This window comes from Carcharodon carcharias, chromosome 14, assembly GCF_017639515.1.
Source record: "Carcharodon carcharias isolate sCarCar2 chromosome 14, sCarCar2.pri, whole genome shotgun sequence".
In the NCBI taxonomy this organism is placed as follows: domain Eukaryota; kingdom Metazoa; phylum Chordata; class Chondrichthyes; order Lamniformes; family Lamnidae; genus Carcharodon; species Carcharodon carcharias.
Genome location: NC_054480.1, coordinates 119,404,435 through 119,430,186, shown reverse-complemented (window position 1 = coordinate 119,430,186; position 25,752 = coordinate 119,404,435). Strand labels below are relative to the sequence as shown.

The window sequence follows — 25,752 nt, the reverse complement described above, 5'->3', positions numbered from 1 at the left end:
AATTCAATATTCAGTCCGGAAGGCTGTAAAGTGCCTAGTCGGAAGATGAGGTATTGTTCCTCCAGTTTGCGTTGGGCTTCACTGGAACAATGCAGCAAGCCAAGGACAGACATGTGGGCAAGAGAGCAGGGTGGAGTGTTAAAATGGCAAGCGACAGGGAGGTTTGGGTCATTTTTGCGGACAGACCGCAGGTGTTCTGCAAAGCGGTCGCCCAGTTTACGTTTGGTATCTCCAATGTAGAGGAGACCACATTGGGAGCAACGAATGCAGTAGACTAAGTTGGGGGAAATGCAAGTGAAATGCTGCTTCACTTGAAAGGAGTGTTTGGGCCCTTGGACGGTGAGGAGAGAGGAAGTGAAGGGGCAGGTGTTGCATTTTTTGCGTGGGCATGGGGTGGTGCCATAGGAGGGGGTTGAGGAGTAGGGGGTGATGGAGGAGTGGACCAGGGTGTCCCGGAGGGAGCGATCCCTACGGAATGCCGATAGGGGGGGGTGAAGGGAAGATGTGTTTGGTGGTGGCATCATGCTGGAGTTGGCGAAAATGGCGGAGGATGATCCTTTGAATGCGGAGGCTGGTGGGGTGATAATTGAGGACAAGGGGGACCCTATCATGTTTCTGGGAGGGAGGAGAAGGCGTGAGGGCGGATGCGCGGGAGATGGGCCGGACACGGTTGAGGGCCCTGTCAACGACCGTGGGTGGAAAACCTCGGTTAAGGAAGAAGGAGGACATGTCAGAGGAACTGTTTTTGAAGGTGGCATCATCAGAACAATGCGACAGAGGCGAAGGAATTGAGAGAATGGGATGGAGTCCTTACAGGAAGCGGGGTGTGAGGAGCTGTAGTCGAGGTGGCTGTGGGAGTCGGTGGGTTTGTAATGGATATTGGTGGACAGTCTATCACCAGAGATTGAGACAGAGAGGTCAAGGAAGGGAAGGGAAGTGTCAGAGATGGACCACGTGAAAATGATGGAGGAGTGGAGATTGGAAGCAAAATTAATAAATTTTTCCAAGTCCCGACGAGAGCATGAAGCGACACCGAAATAATCATCGATGTACCGGAGAAAGAGTTGTGGAAGGGGGCCGGAGTAGGACTGGAACAAGGAATGTTCCACATACCCCATAAAGAGACAGGCATAGCTGGGGCCCATGCGGGTACCCATAGCCACACCTTTTATTTGGAGGAAGTGAGAGGAGTTGAAGGAGAAATTGTTCAGCGTGAGAACAAGTTCAGCCAGACGGAGGAGAGTAGTGGTGGATGGGGATTGTTCGGGCCTCTGTTCGAGGAAGAAGCTAAGGGCCCTCAGACCATCCTGGTGAGGGATGGAGGTGTAGAGGGATTGGACGTCCATGGTGAAGAGGAAGCGGTTGGGGCCAGGGAACTGGAAATTGTTGATGTGACGTAAGGTGTCAGAGGAATCACGGATGTAGGTGAGAAGGGACTGGACAAGGAGAGAGAGAAGGGAGTCAAGATAACGAGAAATGAGTTCTGTGGGGCAGGAGCAAGCTGAGACGATCGGTCTACCGGGGCAGTTCTGTTTGTGGATTTTGGGTAGGAGATAGAAGCGGGCCATCCGAGATTGGGCGACTATTAGGTTGGAAGCTGTGGGAGGAAGATCCCCAGAGGAGATGAGGCCAGTGACAGTCCTGGAAACAGTGGCTTGATGTTCAGTGGTGGGGTCATGGTCCAGGGAGAGGTAGGAGGAAGCGTCTGCGAGTTGACGCTCAGCCTCCGCGAGGTAGAGGTCAGTGCGCCAGACAACAACAGCACCACCCTTGTCAGTGGGTTTGATGACAATGTCAGGGTTGGACCTGAGAGAATGGAGTGCAGTAAGTTCAGAGCAAGACAGGTTAGAATGGGTGAGAGGAGCAGAGAAATTGAGACGACTAATGTCGCGCCGACAGTTCTCAATGAAAAGATCAAGAGAAGGTAAGAATCCAGAGGGAGGGGTCCAGGTGGAGGGAGAATATTGGAGATGGGTAAAAGGATCCGTTGAACTGGGAGAGGACTCCTGCCCAAAGAAGTGAGCCCGGAGACGAAGACGGCGGAAGAAGAGTTCAGCATCATGCCGAGCCCGAAATCATTTGACGTGTGGACCTAGGGGTTGGATTTTATGGTGGTTTCTTTGTTGGGGTGAGGGAGGCTGACCCTTCAGGGAGGGACACCTGGTAGCAATTGTGTGTTAATCAGTACTTGCAACTCGTTAAAAATAAGTTTCATTTTATAAGAAATGATTGTTCTGTGTTTATTGAAAGAAGCCTAGTTAAAGATTCATTTATTCTGGGTGCCAGTAGGGGAAATAGACAATTGACTATTTTGGTGAGAAAATTAAAATTTTAACTTAATGGTACGACCTGCGGAGTACTGGGGCTAGATCATACACACACTCCTCCCATCCCGGTCGTAATACCATTTTCCAATGCTGGGAGCGTGTGTGTAGGAAGTGTGTCTGTGAAGTGACCTCAAATGATGATGGTGCCCTTCATAGTCCTTGCTTGTTTCCACCGCAGGTGAACCTTGGCAGCTGCAGCTATCAGACCCGAGGGACCAACTTTAACCTCTGAGGAGGAGGAGGCCTCAGGGGGTACACCATCACATCCTTGTGCAGCACCTAGCATCAGCGCAGATACACGCACCTCGGTGGGTGCTACCTCCATTGGTAGACTGGTGACTGTAATGAAGGGCCAAATCCAGCACCCCACTGATGGTATACTGGGTATGTGCTCTGGCCTGCATTCCATCCCCATGTATCTGAGCACCAGTGCCCAGTGCCAAGGTGATGGGGGGGAGGAGGCAAGGTGCCTGGAGTCACAGCCAGGTCCTCGTTCCACCCAGGAAAGCTGGGAGGCCTAAAATGGAGGAGCCGCTGCTGTCACTATCAGGGGGCACCTCTCAGGACGCTTCCGATGGAGACAGCCTCTCCTCCACCCCTCTGCCATTGACACCAATGCCCCAGAGTGCCATGTCGACAGATGGGATTTCTACCACTGTGCAGGAGACCTCCATGACTCCGGGGCCCTCACAGACTATGGCGGCCAGAGGACAGTCATCCCAGGCAAAGGGGCATAAGGGTCAGCAGCTTGTCTCTAGCACAGCTGGTGGTGAGGGGAGAGCAGCACGCCATAGCTCCCGTAAAAGATTTAAGAAAACACAGCATTCACACATGGGTCCACAAAGGTGATAGTGTAGTTTTTTGTTTGTTGGCTAATATTTTGCTTATATTAAATGTTTGTTATGTTTTGTTGCTGCTCCGGCTTCACTTGTGTTTCATGTGTGTATTGGCTTCGTTTGGATTTTGACTGAGTCACTGCTATCAAGGGAGCTTGTGTTCAAGTGGGCCCCTCTGAATGGCCTCATTTGGTGCCTCACAATCGGCACATGCACAGCTGGCCTGGTACTGATACACGGGAGATACCAAGAAGAGATGAGAATGGCAAAAACGTTATAGTTGAGTGAATTATACATTACGAGTTAAATCTTTGCGTAATAGGAGAGTTCCCCATCTCTTTGGCAACCAAAGCCTCCTGTGCACTGGCTTCTGCAGCTGCCTGGCATGGCTCACTCTCAACATCATCAGACTCATCCTCAGCCCCTTTGTCAGAGGACGAAGCTCGTTCTATTACATCATCCCCCTGCCAGGGCGCCCCCTCTCTGGAGCAGCAGGTTGGGTACCGCACAGCACACTACGAGAATGAGTGACATATGGGGCAAGATATTTCGCTGAGCGGGTGGGCATGTGCCCAACCTGCTCGTGCATAAAATGACATCAGGCGAGCATCCCGACGTCACTGCACACTCGCGCACTATTTCGGTTGGCGGTTGTGCGTGGGAGTCGGCAGTGCTCCCGCCGACAATTAAAAGGCCTATTTCTAACATGTGACAGAGTCACATGAGCAGGGACATGTTTGTTAACATTTTGAAAATCTTGATTTTTAATTTTCAAAACTCTTCACCTCCCTGAGGCAGCCCTGTGCCTCAGGGAGCTTTCCCAGCATGCACCTGCGCGCATGTGCGAACTTGTGCTCTCACCCTCCTGACTCCCCCACACACACAGGCAGCACTGAGCACTGCAGCACGTGTTTCATGTTGGGTAGGCCTTAAATCGTGGTCCAGTCCCGACCGCTCCCATCTGCCCCTGCTGAGCCTGCCTGACAAGGGAAATATCCTGGCCATGAGCAGGAGAACATTGCACAGCACGGTCCAAACATCTAAATCTCATTTTAAGCAGACCTCTGTACGTGAATGTTTTACTGGGGTTTTGAGCCATCTCTTGAGAAGGTATCCCTTCTCTCTCAGAAGCCAGCAATCTAACGGTTCTTCTGGACAAAACATCCATGGAATCTAGTAGTGCTTGAGTATGTAGAAGCCGTGACTGCTGCCAGGATAGCTGGCATACACCTGCAGAATTCTCTGCTGATGGTCACAGCTTCCATTGCCTCAATGTTGCTTCAATAGCCACATGGTTGCAACTTGCAATTTGGGGAATCAGCAATGCATGCAGAGCCTCCTGCTCTCTCAACTTGGCTGGCATTGTCTGCACTGAATGTGAAGAATTCATTGATGCACCTGAAGATTGCATCTGTCATAACCTTGATACAATGATAGGCTGTGAGTTGTGAGATGCCACAAAAGTCTCCGGCTGAGGCAAAAAAAATTGAAGGCCACTGTTACCTTCAAAAGGACAGGCATAGGGCGGCCACCAACACAATTTGGAAGCTATCTTCACAGCCAACATATCACACAATGAGGTAACTGTCTCCCTGGAGAGATGCTGTATTCAAATTAAGGCGCTGGCACTCTGACATCTGCAGATATGTCGTCCTTGGCCTGTACACGCTGGTTACAGGATAGTGTCATCTCTGCCTCTGGGTGTCTGCTATTGTTGCCTCTGTTGTGCAGGCCCTCATGCAGCAGCAGGTTCCTCACCTGCCTGTATCGCAAGACACATCTCTCCCTGAACAGCTGCCCCTCTCTATCTCCTTCTCCTTTGCTCCTTATTGAAGGAGGAGCCTGCTCCAGAGTGCACTGTGCCCATAGAGGACAATGAGTTCTGGATGTTATACTGGAGTCCTCATTGATCACTGTAACCCTGTCTGCAAGCCTTCTCTCTCCTTACAGAAGGCTCGGAGAACTAAATCAATGAAGGAAAACACTTGCAAATGCTCCCACCTGCACAAGCAAACTCTGCTGCTAAACTCAGACATAGACCTGCTTGCAACGCTTTTTATTCACCCATACACCACCTCCTCAAACTTGGCATGACTCACTCCCAATGTTCTTCCCGTGCACCTAGCGAAAAATGGATTGGGCCAGTTACAATCTCAGTCGGTTGCCTTGCTAACAAGCTAAATTGCTTGTTAGTTAGTTGTTTAAAATGGAAGGCAGGCTGCCGATTTCACGTGTGCGCGCCTTCCATATTATCCCATTCTAGCATGATGACACCGAGTTGGTGACCCAACATCATCATGCCAAATTTTTTGGGAGAGCATGAGGGCAGCGTGCCCAATTTGGCAATGAAAATCTAAACCTAAGAAGTTAAAAATGAACAGGTTGACATTGGAAGCGTGGCAAAAAAAATTACAATCAAAAGTAAGATCTTGCAGATAGGAAGAGCATGTAGAAGTCAGACGTTTCTAATAGATATAGATATATGTGGAGCACCTTCTCAATGGGCTAAAATATCTGCTGTCTGTGATTTGTGCTTGTTTAAAGGTACGCTATCCTTACACCAGAGACCTGGCCATATTGGCGTGGCGATGAACGCCAAGGGGCTCATCATCTGCTTCGTTCTGTCAACATGGATGCTGACCAGTACCAGATGGGGAAAAGCAAAGTATTTATAAAGAATCCCGAATCGGTAAATTACTTCTGTGGATTGAGTTTATATTGGTTTAAATTATTAGTTAGGATTTGCTTTCCAAACTAGATTTATTTATGAAACATCACCAAAGCTTTGTTGATGACTCAGTAGCTAGTCAACTGCATGATTTATCATTTCTCCATTCAGACCAGGAAGGCTCCTTTGCTGAAGTGTTGACTAAGTGGCTATTATGTCTATGACTGTCATGACATTTTTAGCAGTGAATGCGCAGTTTGATTAGGAATGCTTTTAAGCATTGTGTGATGTCAATGTTTGTTTTCACATTTTATTTCTACTCGTTCCGTCAATGGTTTCCTTCATTCATTTAAGCTTTTAATCATCCAATATTTTGAAATTCCAGCTCTTCCTTTTGGAAGAAATGAGAGAACGAAAGTTTGATAAATTTGCAAGAACCATTCAAAAAGCATGGAGGAAGTACATTGCACGAAGAAAGTATGAACAGATGAGAGAAGAAGGTAAAATGTTAACATTACTATAACAAATTTGTATATAGTATATAGAGATGAGGGAGCTTGCCTAATGTTGGTGATTTGGTCCTGTTAAATCGAGCTTAAAACAGTTCTAAGTTTATAAATATATATGTAAGATTTGAATAGTTGGTCCAGATCTACAGCAGCCCTGAATGGAACCGCTGGAGGCCACCAAATAAAATTGTTTTTCTTCTTCGATGTGGAGGCAGGAGGAGTAGAAATTCTTGTCCTGACTCCACATTAATGCTAGGAGCCCCTACTGCCCGTACCATGGCCTGTCCCAATTTCCTCCCCAATGCAACCTAGAGTTTACTTAGGAACCATGACTGTGGTGTTAGAAGGAAACCCCTGTAATCATCCATTCTTAATTCCCATTCAACCTTGAAAATAAGATAACTTGTTTTCCTTCCCTCACAGTGACTTGGAATACAAATTATATAAATAAACTAGAGAGAAGTTATCAATATTAACCCCTGCATTACCCTTCGAATAAGGTAACAGGTAACTTAGCTTGAGCTTAAGTGATGTCTAATCAAAGTTATGCAAATAAGGAGATGGTGGTGTACGGGTACTGTCACTGGCCTAGTAATCCAGAGGCCCAGGTTAATGTTCTGGGGACATGGGTTCAAATCCCATCACAGCAACTGGTGGAATTTAAATTCAATTAATTTTTTAAAATCTGGCATTTGAAGCTAGTCTTAGTAATGGTGACCATGAAACTATCATTGATTGTCATTAAAACCCTTCTAGTTTACTAGTGCCATTTAGGGAAGGAAATCTGCTGTCTGTACCTGCTTTGGCCTACATGTGACTCCATACCCACAGAAATGTGGCTAATTCTTAACTGCCCTCTGAAATGGCCCAGCAGTTCAAGGGCAAATCGGGATGGGCAATAAGTGCTAGCTTTGCCAGAGATGCCTGCATCCCATGAATGAATAAAAAAACTAACCATCTGAGTGTTTTACAAAAATCCCAGCATCCACCTATCATTAACTCCTGTCCAACTTCTAAGTTATACATTCCTTCACCATTCTTTTTTTGCAAAATGTAACACTTCACATGTTCTGTTTTAAACTACATCTGTTCACTCTGCCAATCTGTTATGGCTTCTTGCAATCCTCTCATTCTTTCTCATGCTTCGCTATGGCTTCTAATTTGTTATCATCAACACACTTCAATATGATTCTCCTTGTGTTTACACACAAATAATTGACATAAATGGAAAGAAAACAGAGGCTCTATCACTGATCTGAGGTGCCTGTCTCTCATTTTTGCAAAATGACCATAAATCCTAATTTTGGTTGTTTACTCCAGCCTCCAGCATACTTTACAACTTCAAAGAGAGAAGAAGGAACAGTATTAACCGAAACTTTGTTGGTGACTATCTTGGCATAGAAGACCGGCCAGAGCTACGACAGTTTCTTGGGAAGCGGGAGAGGATAGATTTTGCAGACTCTATCACTAAGTTTGACAGAAGATTTAAGGTAATGGTTAACAATTATATTTTAACTAACGGAAAAGAGAAAGGTCCATGTTCCTTTTGCTTAGTCTTTTTCTCTCATTGTTTTCATTTACTTCTCCCCATCCATCCACACTGAGAAACCAGATTGTTCTCCATGGGAGGAACCAAGGTTTCCCTAAAATAATTAGTAATGGCATTGCCAAGCTATGATTCAGAAAAATGGTTTATGATAGTAAAAATATCGACGATCAGCAAACATTGCTATATGATGTCATTAGGAATTAGAGTTGTTTTTAATAACTGATTTTTAATCCAGCTGTATGACCTCAAGGAGTCACATGATTGGCTGGCCCGGCTTATCTGAAAGGATAGCTCCAACGTCACTCTTGGAGTTTACGACATCAGGTCCACTCCTCAATGCAGTACTATCTTATTATAAGATTTTATACATCAGCACAGATTTTTCTCTGTTTTGTGCATGGTGAATGTTCAAAGGAGAGGGAAAGGAGCATAGAATGACTATTGACCAGAAACTTAACTCGACCAGCCATATAAGTGCTGTGGCTGCAAGAATAGGTCAGAGGTTGGGAATTCTGCAGTGAGTAACTCACTTCCTGACTCCCCAAAGCCTGCTCACCAGCTACAAGGCACAAGTCAGGAGTGTGATGGAATGCTTTCCATTTGCCTGAGTGCAGCTCCAACAACCCCCCAGAAGTACAAACCGCCCAGAACAAAGCAGCCTACTTGATTCGCACCCCATCCACCACCTTAAACATTGGCAGAAATGTATAATATCTACAAAATGCACAGCAACTTGCCAAATTTCCTTTGGCCGCACCTTCCAAACCCACAGCATCTAACATCTAAAAGGACGTGGCGGCAGACATATGTGAATAACATCACCTGCAGGTTCCCCTTCAAGGCACTTACCATCTTGACTTGTATTATATCGCCATTCCTTCACTGTCACTGGGTCAAAAACCTGGAATTCCCTTCCTAACAGCACTGTGGGTATACGTACACCACATGGACTGCAGCGGTTCATGCAGGAATTTCCTTCTATGGAGTTAGTAGGAGGGCAGATGCTGAGGGCAGTCTGGGTGTTAGTCTGGGAGAGTAGTCAGTAGACCCTGAAACTGACAACCATTATCCCTCATGCCTGCTCACCACCACCTTCTCAAGGTAATTAGGGATGGGCAATAAATGTTGGCCTTGCCAGCAATGCTCACATCCCAAGAACAGATACTCTGCAGATTGAGGGTAAAATGCTTGCACTTTGAACAGGCATGAGTATGAGGCAGCCAAATAAATGAGGTGGAAAGCTCTTACTGGGGCTTCTGATCTTATTTTCCAGTTGGTTCTCCAACGCCCATTTGAATTAGGAGCTAGAAGAATCAAGCCTTCAATCCTGCTCAGATTGGAGGATCTGGGTACAGCCTGGATGCTACCTGCAGTCCAGCTAAATTTCCTTCTATGGAGTTAGTAGGAGGGCAGATGCTGAGGGCAGTCTGGGTGTTGGTCTGGGAGAGTAGTCAGTAGACCCTGAAACTGACAACTATTATCCCTCATACCTGCAATGGCAACTGGATTTTTGTCCCCATTTACAGGCACAAGGCCCTACCAAGGAGCAGGCCTGCACCAAATGGTACACTGGCCCAATTGAAATGACCTAACCCTACAGATTCAGGTAAAGTCAGGCACTCTACTTCATCTGCACCCAGATGTGGACAGGGAGGAAAATTGCAGCTATACAAAAGAGAATGAGATCTAGAAAATGGAAAGTGTTATGCACTACTCCATTAATACCACACCAATTTTGTAACACATTTAATATGGGATCTTGCAGATTTTAATTCTGATTGTCTTGCAGAGTGGAAACATTGCTTGTAGTATATCAGGTCGGATTCACATCCATGATTCCACATGAAGACAGGAGTGGACAGGAGGGGACTCTGATTTCTTGTTTTATTCATTCATGGGATGTGGGCTTCATTGGCTGGGCCAGCATTTCTTGCCCATCCCTAGTTGCTCTTGAGAAGGTGGTGGTGAGCTGCCTTCTTGAACTGCTGCAGTCTATATGGTGTAGGTACATCAACAGTGCTGTTAGGGAGGGAATTCCAGGATTTTAACCCAGCAACAGTGAAAGAACAATGATATATTTCCAAGTCAGGATGGTGAGTGGCTTGGAGGGGAACTTCCAGGTGGTGGTGTTCCCATCTATCTGCTGCCCTTGTCCTTCTAGATGGTAGTGGTCGTGGGTTTGGAAGGTGCTGTCGAAGGAGCATTGGTGAATTCCTGCAGTGCATCTTGTAGATGGTACACACTGCTGCTACTGTGCGTCGGTGATGGAGGGAGTGAATGTTTGTGGATGTGGTGCCAATCAAGTGGGCTGCTTTGTCCTGAATGGTGTTAAGCTTCTTGAGTGTTGTGGGGGCTGCACTCATCCAGGCAAGTGTATTCCATCAGACTCCTGACTTCTGCCTTGTAGATGGTGGACAGGCTTTGGGGAGTCAGGAGGTGAGTTACTCGTCGCACGATTCCTAGTCTCTGACCTGCTTTTGTAGCCACAGTATTTATGTGGCAAGTCCAGTTCAGTTTCTACTCAATGGTAACCCCCCAGGGGATTCAGTGATGGTAATGCCATTGAACATCAAGGGGTGCTGGTTAGAAATTGTTGATATGACGTTGATATGACAATTTCCAGTTCCCTGATCCTAACCGCCTCCTCTTCACCATGGACATCCAATCCCTCTACACCTCCATCCCCCACCAGGATGGTCTGAGGTCTCACCGCTTCTTCCTTGAACAAGGCCTGAATAATCCCCATCCACCACCATTCCTCCATCTGGCTGAACTTGTTCTCTCACTGAACAATTTCTCCTTAAACTTGTCTCACTCCCTCTAAATAAAAGGTGTGGCAATGGGTACCCTCATGGGTCCAAGTTATGCCTGTCTCTTTATGGGGTATGTGGAACATTCCTTGTTCCGTTCCTACTCAGGCCCTCTCCCACAACTCTTTTTTTCGATACATTGATGACTGTTTCAGTGCTGCTTCATGCTTTTGTCTGGGCCTGGAAAAATGTATCAATTTTGCTTCCAATTTCCACTCCTCTATCACCTTCACATGGTCCATCTCTGACACTCCCCTCCCCTTCCTTGACCTCTCTGTCTCAATTTCTGGTGATAGACTGTCCACCAATATTAACTACAAGCCCACCCACTCCCAAGCTACTTCGACTACAGCTCCTCACACCCCACTTCGTGTAAGGACTCCATCCTATTCTCTCAGTTCCTTCCCCTCCGTCACATCAGATGCCACTTTCCAGTACGGCACTTCTGACAAGTCTACCTTCTTCCTTAACCAAGGCTTCCCACCCACTGTGGTTGACAGGGCCCTCAACCGTGTCCCACAGCTCCCTCGACTACAGCTCCTCACGCCCTGCTCCCTGTAAGGACCCCATCCCATTCTCTCCGTTCCTTCGCCTCTGTCGCATCTGTTCCAATGATGCCACTTTCCAGTACGGCACTTCTGACAAGTCTCCCTTCTTCCGTAACCGAGGTTTCCCACCCACTATGGTTGACAGGGCCCTCCCCCATCTCCTGCACCTCTGCCCTCACCATGATAGGGTCCCCCTTGCCCTCACTTTTCACCCCCCCAGCCTCCACATTCAAAGCATCATCCTCCGCCATTTCTGCCAACTCCAGCATGATGCCACCACCAAACACATCTTCCCTTCACCTCCACACAAACCCCCCCCCCACTGTTGGCATTCCATAGGGACTGTTCCTCTGGGACACTGTGGTCCACTCCTCCATCACCCCCAACACCTCATCTCCCTCCTATGGCATCTTCCCATGCAATGGTAGAAGATGCAACACCTGCCCCTTTACTTCCTCCCTCCTCATCATCCAAGAGCCCAAACACTCCTTTCAGGTGAAACAGCGCTTCACTTGCACCTCCTTCAATTTAGTCTACTGCATTCCCTGCTCCCAGTGCAGTTTCCTCTACATTGGAGAGACCAAACGCAGACTGGGTGACCGCTTTGCGGAACACCTTCGGTCTGTCCACAAGCATAACCCAGACCTTCCTGTCACTTGTCACTTCAACACACCACCCTGCTCTCATGGCCACATGTCCATCCTTGGCCTGCTGCAACGTTCCAGTGAAGCCCAACGCATACTGGAGGAACAGCACCTCAGCTTCCGACTAGGCACTTTACAGCCTTCCGTATTTAACACTGAGTTCAACAACTTCAGACCATGAACTCTCTCCTCCATCCTCACCCCCTTTTATCCCCTTTGTTCAATATTCATTTTCATTTTTTCATTTTTATTTTTTCATTCTTTTAATTTTTATCCACTTATTTTTATCTTTATTTATTTTCATTTTTATTCATTGTTTATCCCCAACTTTTATCAATCTTTTTTCCCACCACCACCCCCTCCCCCCACCCCAGCCCCAAGGACCATCTGTCACTTGTTCATGCTGCTCTTTCTAGAGTGCTTACCTTTGTCCTGCTATTACCATATTCTGCTTTCTGACCTTAATGCCACCATCAGCACCTCCTTTAGCCAATACCACTACCATTAACACCCCTTTGTCCTTTTGGCCATGACATCTCTGGCAATGTCTCCTTTGCCTCCATCTATCGCTGGCCTTCTATCCAGCTTCACCTGCTCCACCCCCTTTAAACAGTATAAATTTCATTACATTTTTACTTCTCTTTAGCTCTGCAGGAGAGTCATAAGGATTCAAAACGTTAACTCTTTTTTCTCTCCCTCTCCACAGATGCTGTGAGACCGGCTGAGTTTTTCCAGCATTTTCTCTTTTTGTTTCAGTTTCCAGCATCTGCAGAATTTTGCTTTTATATTACAATAATAATTTATAGTTGCTTGAAAACCTATAATAACCTGTATAAACCGATAATAGAACATTATATTCAATGTTTTAGTGAGACCTTGCAGACTGACGGAAGTGTTGTACCATTTGTACTAGCAGTGTGTAGATCCTGTGTATTGCATCCATACAATGACTTATTACATCACCACAGTATTCACTGTATCATTTCTGTATAAAATAATGGGTTGTATATCATATCCAATTTTTCAGGGTATAAAGCGTGATCTTATACTATCCTCAAAGCACATTTATCTAATTGGTCGAGAAAAGATTAAAAAGGGGCCTGAAAAGGGTCAAATCAAGGAGATCCTAAAAAGAAAGATTGAAATTCAGAGCATTACTGCTATTTCTATGAGGTACAGTAATTTTGTTTTTGTGCTTACATGTTTGCTTTTCTGTTTAAAATCCTTTGCAAACATCGCTTAGACTTTCCATGGTGTACTGCCTTGGGCGGGTCAAAACTCAAGTCTCACACGTGAGATTCTTGATCCTTTACTAGGAAAGAGTAGCTCAGGTGGTTTCCTGTTTCTTTATAGTTGCTGTCATTAGACTATCTTGTCCTCAGTGAATTATAACCAAGGGAAACCCACCTGATGGGAGAAATGTATTATGGATGACTGATCCAATATCACTGTGTTTTGCGCTATTGCGCACATTCAAAATTAATCCCATTGTGCTTCCCTCCCAGTGTACATCATGGAATCTCCTTAGCATACTTCTTTCATAATAATTACTTACTAATATTTGATTTTTAAATTTTTTTTATGATCAGTTACCAAAAGAGCCCTTATATTCCTAGTGTATGAAAATTGTGCAGTATGTGACCACAGATCTAAACTATGGGCGTAACCTTGGGCAGGAATTATCAGCCCCACCCACCACCAGGATCGTCCAGTTCTGCCAAAAGTCAATGGGCTTTTGTCTGGGCCGTTGTATCGCCTGCGGCAGTCTCGCCACCAGGGAGGGAGCCAGAAATTCCCAGCCCTTGTGCCTTCCCCTGTGGCAAGTTTGATGATGCGGAACATTTAACCACCCACAAATTCCACCCTGCAGCCTCCTTTTCTTTTTCCTGGGTCTCTCCTCGATCCAAGGCCTCAGTTGCACATAGTACCGGCTGCAGCACCGCCTCCTCAGTGGCACTGCTACTTACAGAAGAGCTGACAGACTCTGATTGGCCGGCAGCTCTCGGTGACCTATACCCCCACCCCCCAGGGTCCTTGATCCCCGGGAGGAGGGCTCAGTGCTGACCTGTTAAGTGGCTGATTGGCACAAGATGCAGCGGGCATAGGGATTGCCAAGCTTCCAGGATTGGCTTGGAGTCTCCAGGAATTGAAGATCAATCTCCAGGACACTGCTGTGTGCAACTTTGGAGAAAAATTTTAATTTTCTTTGAACATTTAGGCTATTTAGCTGACAGTCACCCATCATCCACTTGGGTAATTAGAATATTTGCTTTCTAATTGGCGTAGGAAAGCAGTACGTCACACGGATGGATGTGTTGGCTGATGAATGGAGCTTGGAGGCAAGTCATGTGATGAAACCTCCAAGACTATACTTAATCACAGTTGGTAACTCTAGGCGAGCATTCCTGAAAAGAGGCGACAAGGGGATCTTTCTATCCAGCTGCCCCCATCACCCTGACAAGATTCCGCCCCACAAAAACAACATCACATATAGCCCGTTGATGTTAATTGACATCACAAGAGATAACAGTTTTTCAAAGCCAATCTCTGGCCTTCCCCTTCCCTTTCTGAAGATGCTGAGGGTACAGTCATATCGGTACCTGCAGCTTTCCACTAATCCAACCAAAGTGGATCCTCTTCATGTGTGGGCTTGAGCCAGAAAGGCTGGAAGCTCCTGACCTCCCACAGCTGTGGGCACGTCAATTGTTTAGCTTGATAAAATTATTGAGAATATCATGTCAGCTAAGAAAGGAGTCTGTTTAAATGAATGAACCCACATATAACTAATGTTTATCTACTGGAGGACTTACAATAAAGTCATAAAATTGACTTCCTCTTTAAAATTAGTTTGATGTAGGTGTCACAATCTGTGCATTTTTAAACTGTCCTTGAGGCTGAAGGATGATGTTGCTGGCTACTTTCTACCCTGTGATGGTCTAGTTCTGGCATACCATGGCTCAGAGGTAATGCAGACCTTCATTCACAGATCTTTGACAATGGACCCAAGTCCAGACTGTGAGCCAATCCCCCTCCCACCAGTGTATAGACTGTGCAATCTTAACTCCTTCATCAGGCTAACAAATCCTTGTGTAGTCACCAAATCTGAGAACAGTTTTACACTTTGGTCTTAGACCCATACTGACCTTAGATGGACCAAATCAAATTTCAGCTTTCGAAACCTAGACAGCTCGGAAATGATAAAGCTCTCAACTTTGTTTAAATTTGTTTAAATGATTTTGTTTAATTATTTGTTATTTATTTTATTAATTAAATTAATTATTTGAATTATGTGTTTAAAATATTTTCTTTAAATTCTAATTGTTTATGATACTTATTGATTGTCAATTAGTATTTTAGATTCACAGTTTCAGATCTCCTATTTCATGTACCTGTGACAATTACACCTCAGAGAGATTGTAAATGAGATAACGTTTGTCTTCTGGTTTTGTTTTAGCACCAGGCAAGATGATTTTGTGGTCCTGCACGAGTCAGAGTACGACAGTCTCCTGGAGTCCGTTTTTAAGACCGAATTTATTAGTCTTCTGTGCAAACGAACTGAAGAGTTAACACATCAGAAATTAAGGCTCAATTTCAGTGACTCGTAAGAAAGCACTTTGTTTGTTTTTCCTTCTTTGGCCTTGTGGTAAGATATTTCAGGCTACAAATGACTATGATAATAGGATATAATATCACCTTTTCTGCTATGATAATGAATTTCATACAACAAGCACTTCTAGACTCTTATTGCTACAGTTGTTCAAGTTTAATAGTTTAATAGATGCCTCATCATTTTTATATTTTCTCCCCCTTCCCCATGCACCATTCATCCAGCTCTGAACTAAACACAACCTGTCCCTCTGTAGACATTCTGCAGCCCCCTTAGAAGGATCTCCCCTCTGCCCCTCTGATGCTCTACACCCCTGTGCTATTAAGTCCATGGCAGTAGCACAGAGTCAACTTGAGTTCTGTTTTTCATCGCCTGTCCTCTAGGGTTTTATAAATGAGTGTAAAAATTACAGCACAGAAACAAGTCATTCAACCAACCAGCATGCTGGTGTTTACGCTGGTAATCTGAAATAAAACAAAAAAATGTAACCTTAGGGTTTCACCATGCATAGTGTATGAGTCGGTCAGGTTTACTCCATGGGCAGAATTTTTCGCTTGGCATTAGAGCGCATGACCGAACCGCTCAAGCGTGAAATGGCGCATGATGACATCGGGTGAGCATCCCGAAGTCATTGTGCACTCGCGCGATATTTCAGTCGGTGGGCATGCGCTAGAGTCGGCAACACGCCCGCCGACAATCAAGAGGCCTATTAAGGCCATTAACGTTATAGTTGATGGAGATTTTTCGTTGCCCGTCAAACGTTACGCTTGGTGGGCGGGCGAATTGGCCAGGCAGCCTTTGCCTTTTTGAGGAAACCTCATCCAAGGATAGTAGGAGGTTTCTGATTTTAATGAAAAAAAATATTTGAACAGAATTTTCATCATCCATATGTGCAGGTGACTAATTCTGGTGCGTGGACATTTTTTTTGGCATTTTAAAATCTTTATTTATTGCTTTTGGATTCTTCAGCTCCCTGAGGCAGCTCTCAGCCTTCAGGGAACTTTCTTTCCGCACTCCCCCGCACCCACTCTAACTCCAGTTCCCGCCCTCCTCCTGCCCTCACCCCAGCAGTGCTGACCATTTCAATGCGCCTTTCATGCTGGCTGACCATTAATTGGCCAGCCAGCGTGAAATCGCAGTCAGGGGCCCATCGTAGCCAGCAGCCCATTCCCCGGCTGCTCGCAGACCCACTGATCGTGGAGGCCCACCGAACTAAAAATCCTGCCTAAAAATTCGAAACTAATCTATGGAAATATTGGCCCCAATATCAACCTGAAGGTGACTTCCAAGTGAAAGAAGGGAGTGAGATTCGTGGATGAAAAGCGGAAGTCAACTCAGCTGATCAGAATCTGTGATCCAAACAGATTGAAATAATTAATTTTGGTTTCTGGGTTTTGGATCCCCAAACTGCAAAATGGCTATGTTGAACATTTGCATGACATGATCCCATCTGTATTTAAAGGAACAATGTACAGAGGAAGTTGGGAATATTCACGATGGATGGTGCACATGGAATTATAGAAGCAACACAGAAGGAGGCCACTTAGCTAGTCATGTCTGTGCCAGCTCTCTTCAAGAGCAAATCAGTTAGTTTCACTCTCTAACATCTCCCCGTAGCCCTGCAAATTCTTTCTCTTCAGTTCTTTATCCAATTCCCTTTTGAAAGCCTCTATTGTGTCTACTCCATCAAACTCTCAGGTAGTGAATTCCAGATCCTAACCACTCATTGTATAAATAGGATTTTCCTCTTATCGCCTTTGGTTCTTTTGCCATCCACCTCAAATCAGTGCCCTCTGGTTCTTGACCCTCCTGCCAATGGTAACAGTTTCTCTGGCCGAGATTTTCGGCTCCCGTTTGCAATGGGCGTCATACCGGGCAGGAGCAGAAAATATCGGGGGATGACAAAAATCGGTTTCATGTCATTGTAAAACCAGCTTGCGATCGTCCGTTCCACTCATCAATAGCGGGGCCTCGTTTCCCACTGCCCGCACATCAGGAACCTAATTTCAATCCTTTAGCATCTCATTGTGAACCCTGCTCGCCAGAATCATAGCCCCCATGCTGGATTATGAGCTCACGTCGGTGTGATTGCATGCCAACATGTTTCACAACAGTACGTAAGCGACGGGTGTGGTGACCTGCACTTCACTCAGGACTTCGACGTTCGTTTGCCTGCCTTGCTTTGGGCAGCACTCGCAGTTGTCAGCCAGGCTTCGCAGACAACATTACATCTCTTTTCGGGGGGGGGGGCGCTCAGGGGCAGTTCTCTACCAGCTAGACCATCGTTAAGGCAGGAGTGGCTTTTCAATGGCTACAGGGCTAGGGCTTGCTTGGGGAAGAGGGGTATCCCAGGGTGTGTGTGAGGGCACATGTTGATCTGCGTAAGTGGCCCCAAGATGGTGAGAGCTGAGAAGGTAGTGTCCAGAGGGGATGAGGCCAGATGGAGATGTGAGGGTGCGTGTGAGAGAGTGAGTGGTGATGTCCCCTGAGCTGGTTGTGAGTGAGATGCCAGTGAATGGGTGCTGGCCTTGTGAGTGTGTGAGTTTAGAGTGATGAGGTTGTTGCCTTACCCTGGTGGCACGGATGAGAGCATTCATCCTCTTTCTGCACTGGGTGGCCAACCTCTTCTGTCCACTGCCACCGCCTCCAGAGTGGTGAAATTGCTGGATCTCCTGTGGCCAGAGCGGGGGTGGAGGACATCATGGCGAGCCTCCAAAAGGCATTTGAGGGACGGGGTCAATGAACTGTTCTTGGCTTTCGGGGCCATGTCTTCACTGGAGCAGTCCTGGGCTGCAAGCATTGAGAACTGTGTGTGCACGGCTGCAGTTAGATATGGCACCTGGAGTGAGCCAATAGAGGTAACAGCGTGGTGGGCAAGTCAGAGGCTGCCTGCCAGTGTGTTTCCAGTGCAATTAATGCAGAGAGAAGCAGCTGATATAGCACAAAACTCCACCCTTGCGGCAAGTGAGAAAAATGTCTTTTTTCACACCTGCCACCGCACTTCGTGCAATTCAGGGGAAATTCTGCCTTCTCTACTGAGACCCGTCATGATTTTGGACACTACTATCTCTTCCCTACGGAGAACTCAGCTTCTCCAATTTATCAACATAGCTGATATTCCTCACACCTGGAACCATTCTCATAAATCTTCTATGCACCTTCTCTAAAGCCTCCTCATCCTTCCTAAGGTGGGATGCCTGAAATTGGGTTCAGTACTCCAGTTGAGGCCGAAGCAGAATTTTACAAATGTTCATCACAGTTTCTTTGCTTTTGTACTCTGGTGCCTCTTTTTTGGAGGCCAGCCAAATTCCTGCCTATCCACTTCCATTGCACTCTGCAGTAACATCTCCCAAAGCACTAGAGGTTAAGGGCTGTTGTTTTTTTCCCTTAGGTAGTAACCTGTGTGTTTAGTCGGTGATGCAAAGCTCGTCATTCCAAGTACTGATAATTTTGGGGAATGATTATTTCCTGCTGTTTTTAATTATGGAGCTTCATTTGATTTTTGGTTGCATTTAACAGCATACAATTCAAAATCAAAAAGGAAGGATGGGGAGGAGGTGGCACTCGAAATCTGGTCTTCAGCAGAGGCCAGGGGGAGATGATTGTGCTTAAACCTGCAGGAAAGACACTTAACATTAGTATTGGAGATGGTTTACCCAAGAATTCAAGTAAGTGGTGCTGCATGATACCTTATAAAGTACCATTAAAAAGAGCTGTTTGTTATGTGTCCTAAAGTTTCCAAACAGGGTTGACAATTGATTGAGAGAGAGAGGGCTGTTCCAGTAACTGTGGAGCTTGCTGCATTAAACAACTAATAAATTGCTTATGGCAATCTTTTCAAATTTAGAGTCCTGAAGATGTGGGTGTACGGTAGGCCAACTGATCAGAGCATGTGGACTATGTGTTAATATTTATATTTACGCTATGAATAGTCATTCTCCCTATCATATAAAATAATAAACAATGAATAAATGGGTACTGTGCTGCCAAACTTCATGTATAACTTTGTTAGCTCTTCTCAAGTGCTGACCTTTTCTGCTTCAAATCTACTGTCACCACCACTTCCTCTAAAAACCTATCCTTGATGCCCTGTTTTTGCAAATTACTACCCCATTTCCAATCTCCCTTTCCCCTCCAAAGACCTTGAAAATGTTGCTGTCACTCAAATTCCTGTCCACCTTTTTCGCACCACTCCATTCCTGAACCCCTTCAGTCAGGTTTCCACCCTTGCCATAGCTCTGAAAGGTCCCTTATCAAAATTAGAAAGTACATGCTATGTGATTGGGACAATGGCAGTCTCTTCCCCCCTCAACCTGTCTGCAACCTTTAACACTATTGACAACAGGACCTTCCTCCCAAGACCTTTCCTCTGCTGTACAGCTGGATGGGGCTGTCCTTGCCTGGTTCTATTCCCATCCATCCTGTTAAAGCTAGAGTATCAATTGCAGTGGCTTCTGTTCCCCGTCCTGCATTGTTACCTCTGGAGTCCCCATGGATTGATCCTTGCCCCCTTTCTATTTCTCATGTAAATGCTGCCCCTCAGTGGCATCATCTGAAAATACAGTGTCAATTTTCACATGTAGGCCGACGGCATGTAGCTGTACTGCATCACCACCTCCCTCAACCCCTCCACTGCCATTGATTTACCACATTTCTTTTTAACATCCAGCACTGATGAGCAGAAATTTCCTCCAGTTAAATATTGGGAAGGCAAATTGAGTGAAATTTTAACTCATTCAAAACCCAGCCTCTTACACAGAGCTAAACTTGGTCCCATTGTCTCCGATCACCCTCACAAACTCTATTCCCTTGCCACTGGCTTCATCCCTCTTCCTGGCCACTGTCTGAGGCTGAATCAGAGCATTTGCAGACTCGGTGTCATATTTGACCTGAGATGAATTTCCGACTCCATGTCCACTCCATCACCAACTTTGCCTAGTCCCACCTTTGTAACATGGCCCATCTCTGCGCCTGCCTCAGCTGAAACCCTCTTCCATGCCATTGTTACCTTCAGACTAAACTATTTTCATGTTCCCTGGCTGACATCCCATCTTCCACCCTCCATAAATTTAAGGTCATCAAATGCCTCCACATTCTAACTCCCACCAAATCCAGTTCACCCATCACCTCTGTGCTCACTGACCTACATTGACCTGGGCCAGCAAAACTTACATACGTACGAAAATACAAATTCAGAGCAGCAGTATGCCTACATTAATAATATTCAATATTTAAAGCTGATCCCTGCTTTCAAATTCTTTCATGGCTTCACCCCATCCTAATGCTGTAACCTCCTCCAACCCTAAAATTCTGAGATCTCTGTGCTCCCCAATTTTCTTCACAACCATTGGTGGCCTTGCCTTTGGCTGCCTAGGCCCTAAGTTCTATAAGTCCCTAGCTAAATCTCTTCAACGCCCCATCTCTTTCTCCTCCTTTATGACACTCCTTAAAACCTACTTCATTGGCCAAGTTTTTGGTCACCTGTCTTAACATCTGCTTATGCAGCTCAATGTCATTTTTTTAATGATAACACTTCTGTGAAGTGTAGTCTAACGGGTTAATGATTGGCTATGGTAATGAGTTATAGACCATAATGTAACAGTGACATCGGCTGGATGTCATGTGCTGGATGCTCAGGAGAGATGAAGGAACAGCCTGCACTCATGAGAGACATGCCTACTCTGTAACCTTTCTTATATATGGTGCTAATAAACCAGTTTGAATTAACTGCCAGAGTGAGACGACAGTCTCTCTAGATTAGATAGACCACGCATACCAGAAACCAGCAACCATACCACCAGTGTATGAAACATGAAATGCATTGGGAAGTTTTACAATATTAAAAGCAAGATGTAATTATAAGTTGTTCTTGTTCATGTCTTATGGATATATCTCTTAAGTGGTCCTTTTTGATCAAAGATCAGTAATGTTTGTTAGCTTGTTTTCTCATTTAGTATACAAATTTCTTTGAGTCCACTGCTCCCACCTAGATCTGGTCGAGGGTTGGAGGTGGGAGATGATGACAGGAATCATGGAATTGTTACAGCAGAGAAAGGGGCCATGCAGTCCATCATGTCTGTGCTGCTCTCCAATTGAGCAATTCACCTACTGCCATTCCCCTGCTTCTCCCTGTAACCCTGCACATTCTTCCTTTTCAGTTAATAATCCAATTCCCTCTTGAGTACCTCGATTGAACCTGCCCCCACCACACAGGCAACACCTTCCAGACCTTAATCCCTCACTGCGTAAAACAGTTTCCTTTCATGTCACCATTGTTTCTTTTGCCAATTATTTTAAATCTATGCCCTTTCATTCTCGATCCTTCCACAATTGAGAACACATTTTGCGTATCTACTCTGTCCTGATTCCTCATGATTTTGAATTTCTCTACCAAATTTCCCCTCAACCTTCTCTTTTACAAGGAAAACAGTCCCAACTTCTCCAATCGATCAATGTAACTGAATATTTACAGTTATCATTTACAATTGATTATTACACCACGTTGGGTATATTTCAAGCAGAATTTATCCATGGTTTCCATGTATCAGAAATTGTGATTAGCAGGTGCATTTGTTAATCCAAAAATCTCTATTTCATTCACCCTGCTTGCACACTGTCCTTTCATGACCTACAACTATTCAATTTTCCAGCCCTTCGCTGTTCCCACACACACACAAATTGTTATAAATGCATCTTCCCTTAAATGACATAGCTTCTTACATGTTTCCAATAATGCTTCCTTATAAAGTGGAAATATACTGACAGAATACTTTGCACTGTATAATAACTAAGCAGCTGACACCATATAGTAAGTGGCCATATACTCTCTGTGCTGTGAGACCCTAACATTTTCTTTCTCTCATTTGTGGCAGAGCCAACAAGAAAAGGTGTTGTAAACAGCAGTGGGTTTAAAAAACATCATCCAAGTAGATCTGCCCCACCACCGCCATCAGGTAACAAGTAGTGAAAAAGAATCAATGTATGTAAATAAATGAAACAAATGCAGACAGCTTCTTCGAGCTTTTCATGGTGACAAATAAGTGGCATCTGCCAAATATTTCCTCTGTTTGTTACAAAATGATAAAGTGATTCTATGTAGTGGTGTTTGTGATTCTGCTAAAAACTGAACATAGGAAATCTTCCAGCCAAGAGGAACAAGAAGCATCACTACTGAAATCTACTGATGTTAATAGCAGGGGCACTGCTTACAAATACATGTCCAAATGCAGCAAACTCTGAATAATATCCAGGCTTGGGCTGACAAGCGACAAGTAACATTTGTGCCACACAAGTGTCAGGCAATGACCATCTCCAACAACAGAGAGCCCAACCATCGCCCTTGATGTTCAATGGCATTACCATCACTGAGTCCCCCACTATCAATATCCTGGGGGTTACCATTGGCCAGAAACTGAACTGGACTAGCCATATAAATATTGTGGCTACAAAGGGCAGGTCAGAGGCTAGGAATCCTGCAGCAAGTAACTCACCTCCTGACTCCCCAAAGCCTGTCCACCATCTACAAGGCACAAGTCAGGAGTATGATGGAATATTCCCCAGTTGCCTGGATGAGTGCAGCTCCCACAACACTCAAGAAGCTTGACACCGTCCAGGACAAGCAGCCCACTTGATTGGCACCACATTCACAAACATTTGCTCCCTCTACCACCGACACACAGTGGCAGCAATGTGTACCATCTACAAGATGATCTGCAAGAATTCACCAAGGCTCCTTAGACAGCACCTTCCACACCCATGACGATTACCATCTAGAAGGGCAAGGACAGCAAACACATGGGAACACCACCGCCTGTCACTCACCACCCTGACTTGGTAATATATCGCCGTTCCTTCACTGTCGCTGGGTCAAAATCCTGGAACTCCCTTCCTAACAGCACTGTGGGTGCACCTACACCACATGGACTGCAGCAGTTTAAGAAGGAAACTCACCACTACCTTCTGAAGGGCAATAGGGATGAGTAATAAATGCCCCCTTAGCCAGCAACACCCACATCCTGTGAAAAATATACCTGTGAGGTGTGTATACAATCTGATTTCAGGATCTCAGGGTCCATCCTCACGGTGGGGCTGTACTGCTCCAAGCTGAATACATTTACTTGCCTTGCGATTTAAAAATGCAAAGCAGGACTGCACAAGATGAACTTAACAATTACCCCTCCACAACAGAAGTCCAAAGGGAGTAGTCTTTCTAACAATTACTATTTTTCTTACTTAAGGGCAATGTCGGAATGGTGCACCAAGGTTCCCACGGAATCATCAAATGAAACAGGAACAAACCTATTCCAGACCCATGAAAGGCCCAAAATTGTCTGCAGTCAATTCTGAGATGCCTTCATTGCCAAAACAAGGTGCAACCACTAAAGCAAGAAGAACAACAGACATCGCTGCTAATATGGAGTTCATGAAAGTGCCTGATCAAGGAGTTGCAGGGTAGGTAATGAAAAACGCAACATGGGAGTAATAGAGTGCTGAATATAATTGGCCCAGCACAGTTAACACCATGGGGAGGATCTTCCAGTCAGCAAGCGGGGGGCAGGGCTCGCTCGCCGACGCATAAAATAATGCAGGATGACGTCAGGCAGAACTCCCGACGTCACCCCATCCCAGTTCAATTTTCAGGTAGGCAGGGGTGCAGCCGAATCAGCTGTGCACCCGCTGACCTGTCAACAGTCTATTGAGGACATTTAAAAAGTACTTAACATAATTAATGGACCTGCCCGTCCAACCTTAGGGTTGGCAGAATGAGGTTTCATGAGGGTTTTTAAATATTTAATGAAGGTTTCACTAAATGGCAGTTGAATGCCAAGTCGAAAGAAAAGGTACTGTTCCTCGAGTTTGCTTCACTGGAACATTGTTGCAGGCCAAGGACAAAAAGATCAGAGTGGGAGCAAGGTGGAGAATGAAAATGACAAGCAGCTGAAAGCTTGAGTTTGTGCTTGTGGATTGAACAGAGATGTTCTGCAAACCGGTCACCCAGTCTGCATTTGGTCTCCCCAGTGTAGAGGAGGCCACATCGTGAGCAGTGAATACAGTATACTAAATTGAAAGAAGCCTGGTAAATCGCTATTTCACTTGGAAATTGTTGATTTGCCTGTACTTCTTTCAGTTTGTCTTTGCTGCTCACGATGTGATCTCCTGTACACTGGGGACACCAAACACATGTTGGATGACCACTTTCTGGAACACCTCTGTGCAATCCGCAAGCACGACACTGAGCTTCCGGCTACTTGACCTGAAATGTTTACTCTGTTTCTCTCCACAGATTTTGCCTGACCTGATGAGTTTTTCCAGAATTTTTTTGACCTTATTTCCAATTTCCAGCATCTGCAGTACTTTGCTTTTGTGTTGTGGGTCAAGCTCCACTTCTTGAGCACATAGACTAATAATCAAATGTAGCACTGATGAAGTAACGCAATGAGGCTCAGTGTCACATCTTGTTCTATAATGCCCCTGTGAAGCACCTTGGGATGTTTTATTACATTAGAGGTGCCACATCAATACAAGTTGTTGTTTTGGTTTATTGTCAGAGATGTTTTTCTTTGAACAAGATGGTCAATTTAAGACCAGTGTCCTGTTGTGGGATTTATGGTCAATTTTCCTCATGGAAAGTATTTTGGGTTTAAGTTATGTTTATATTAACTTCTAAAAGAAGAAAAATTATGAAAGATTAAAAAACCCCAGTTGCAAGCATTGAAGGATATTTAATAAAGGCATTTAACACGCCACATGTATCTGGAGAATCACAACTCACACTCTGTGACAGTGGTGGTGAGTTTAACTTCCTGGCGGGAAAGCAGCCTGGTGAGTCGCCAGCCCATCTTGGAGCAACAGCTCATTTTAACATTCAGGCCTCATTAACCGGCATTTGGCCAACTTCCTGACCAAAATGACCCTTAACTGATGGGAGTGCTGGAAAGCTGGGGAACAACTCAAAGTAAATGCAGAGAATGGGGGATTAGTGTGGTCACTCGTGGTGGAAGCGGTGATATTCAGGCCAGGAAGGCCTACACTTGACTTGTGGAGTCCCCACAAAGTGAAGTTTTAAACCCACCTTAACAGGGCCTCCGCACTAGTCTGAGCAGGTTTGAGCTGTCTGGTCAATTGTTGTGGCCTGGATTATTGGTTAGGGTGCCATTAGTGTCCTATTGACCCAACAGAACCCTGACCTACAGAAATGCATGAGGCTCCAGTTTGACTTGGGCAAGCACCATACTTGATTGTCTCATTCTAAGC

The 25,752-nt window shown here is 45.4% G+C and overlaps 1 protein-coding gene across 1 annotated transcript in view; it reads left to right on the top strand.

The window, feature by feature from the left end:
* Positions 1-25,752, top strand: part of myo1f (myosin IF) — a 173,686-nt gene that overhangs the window by 144,444 nt on the left and 3,490 nt on the right. The window contains exons 19-26 of the mRNA XM_041205394.1: positions 5,708-5,852; positions 6,217-6,331; positions 7,661-7,830; positions 12,919-13,064; positions 15,346-15,492; positions 19,018-19,166; positions 22,371-22,451; positions 23,736-23,949. Coding sequence (XP_041061328.1) covers positions 5,708-5,852; positions 6,217-6,331; positions 7,661-7,830; positions 12,919-13,064; positions 15,346-15,492; positions 19,018-19,166; positions 22,371-22,451; positions 23,736-23,949 — 1,167 coding nt within the window. The remainder of the gene's footprint in view (positions 1-5,707; positions 5,853-6,216; positions 6,332-7,660; positions 7,831-12,918; positions 13,065-15,345; positions 15,493-19,017; positions 19,167-22,370; positions 22,452-23,735; positions 23,950-25,752) is intronic.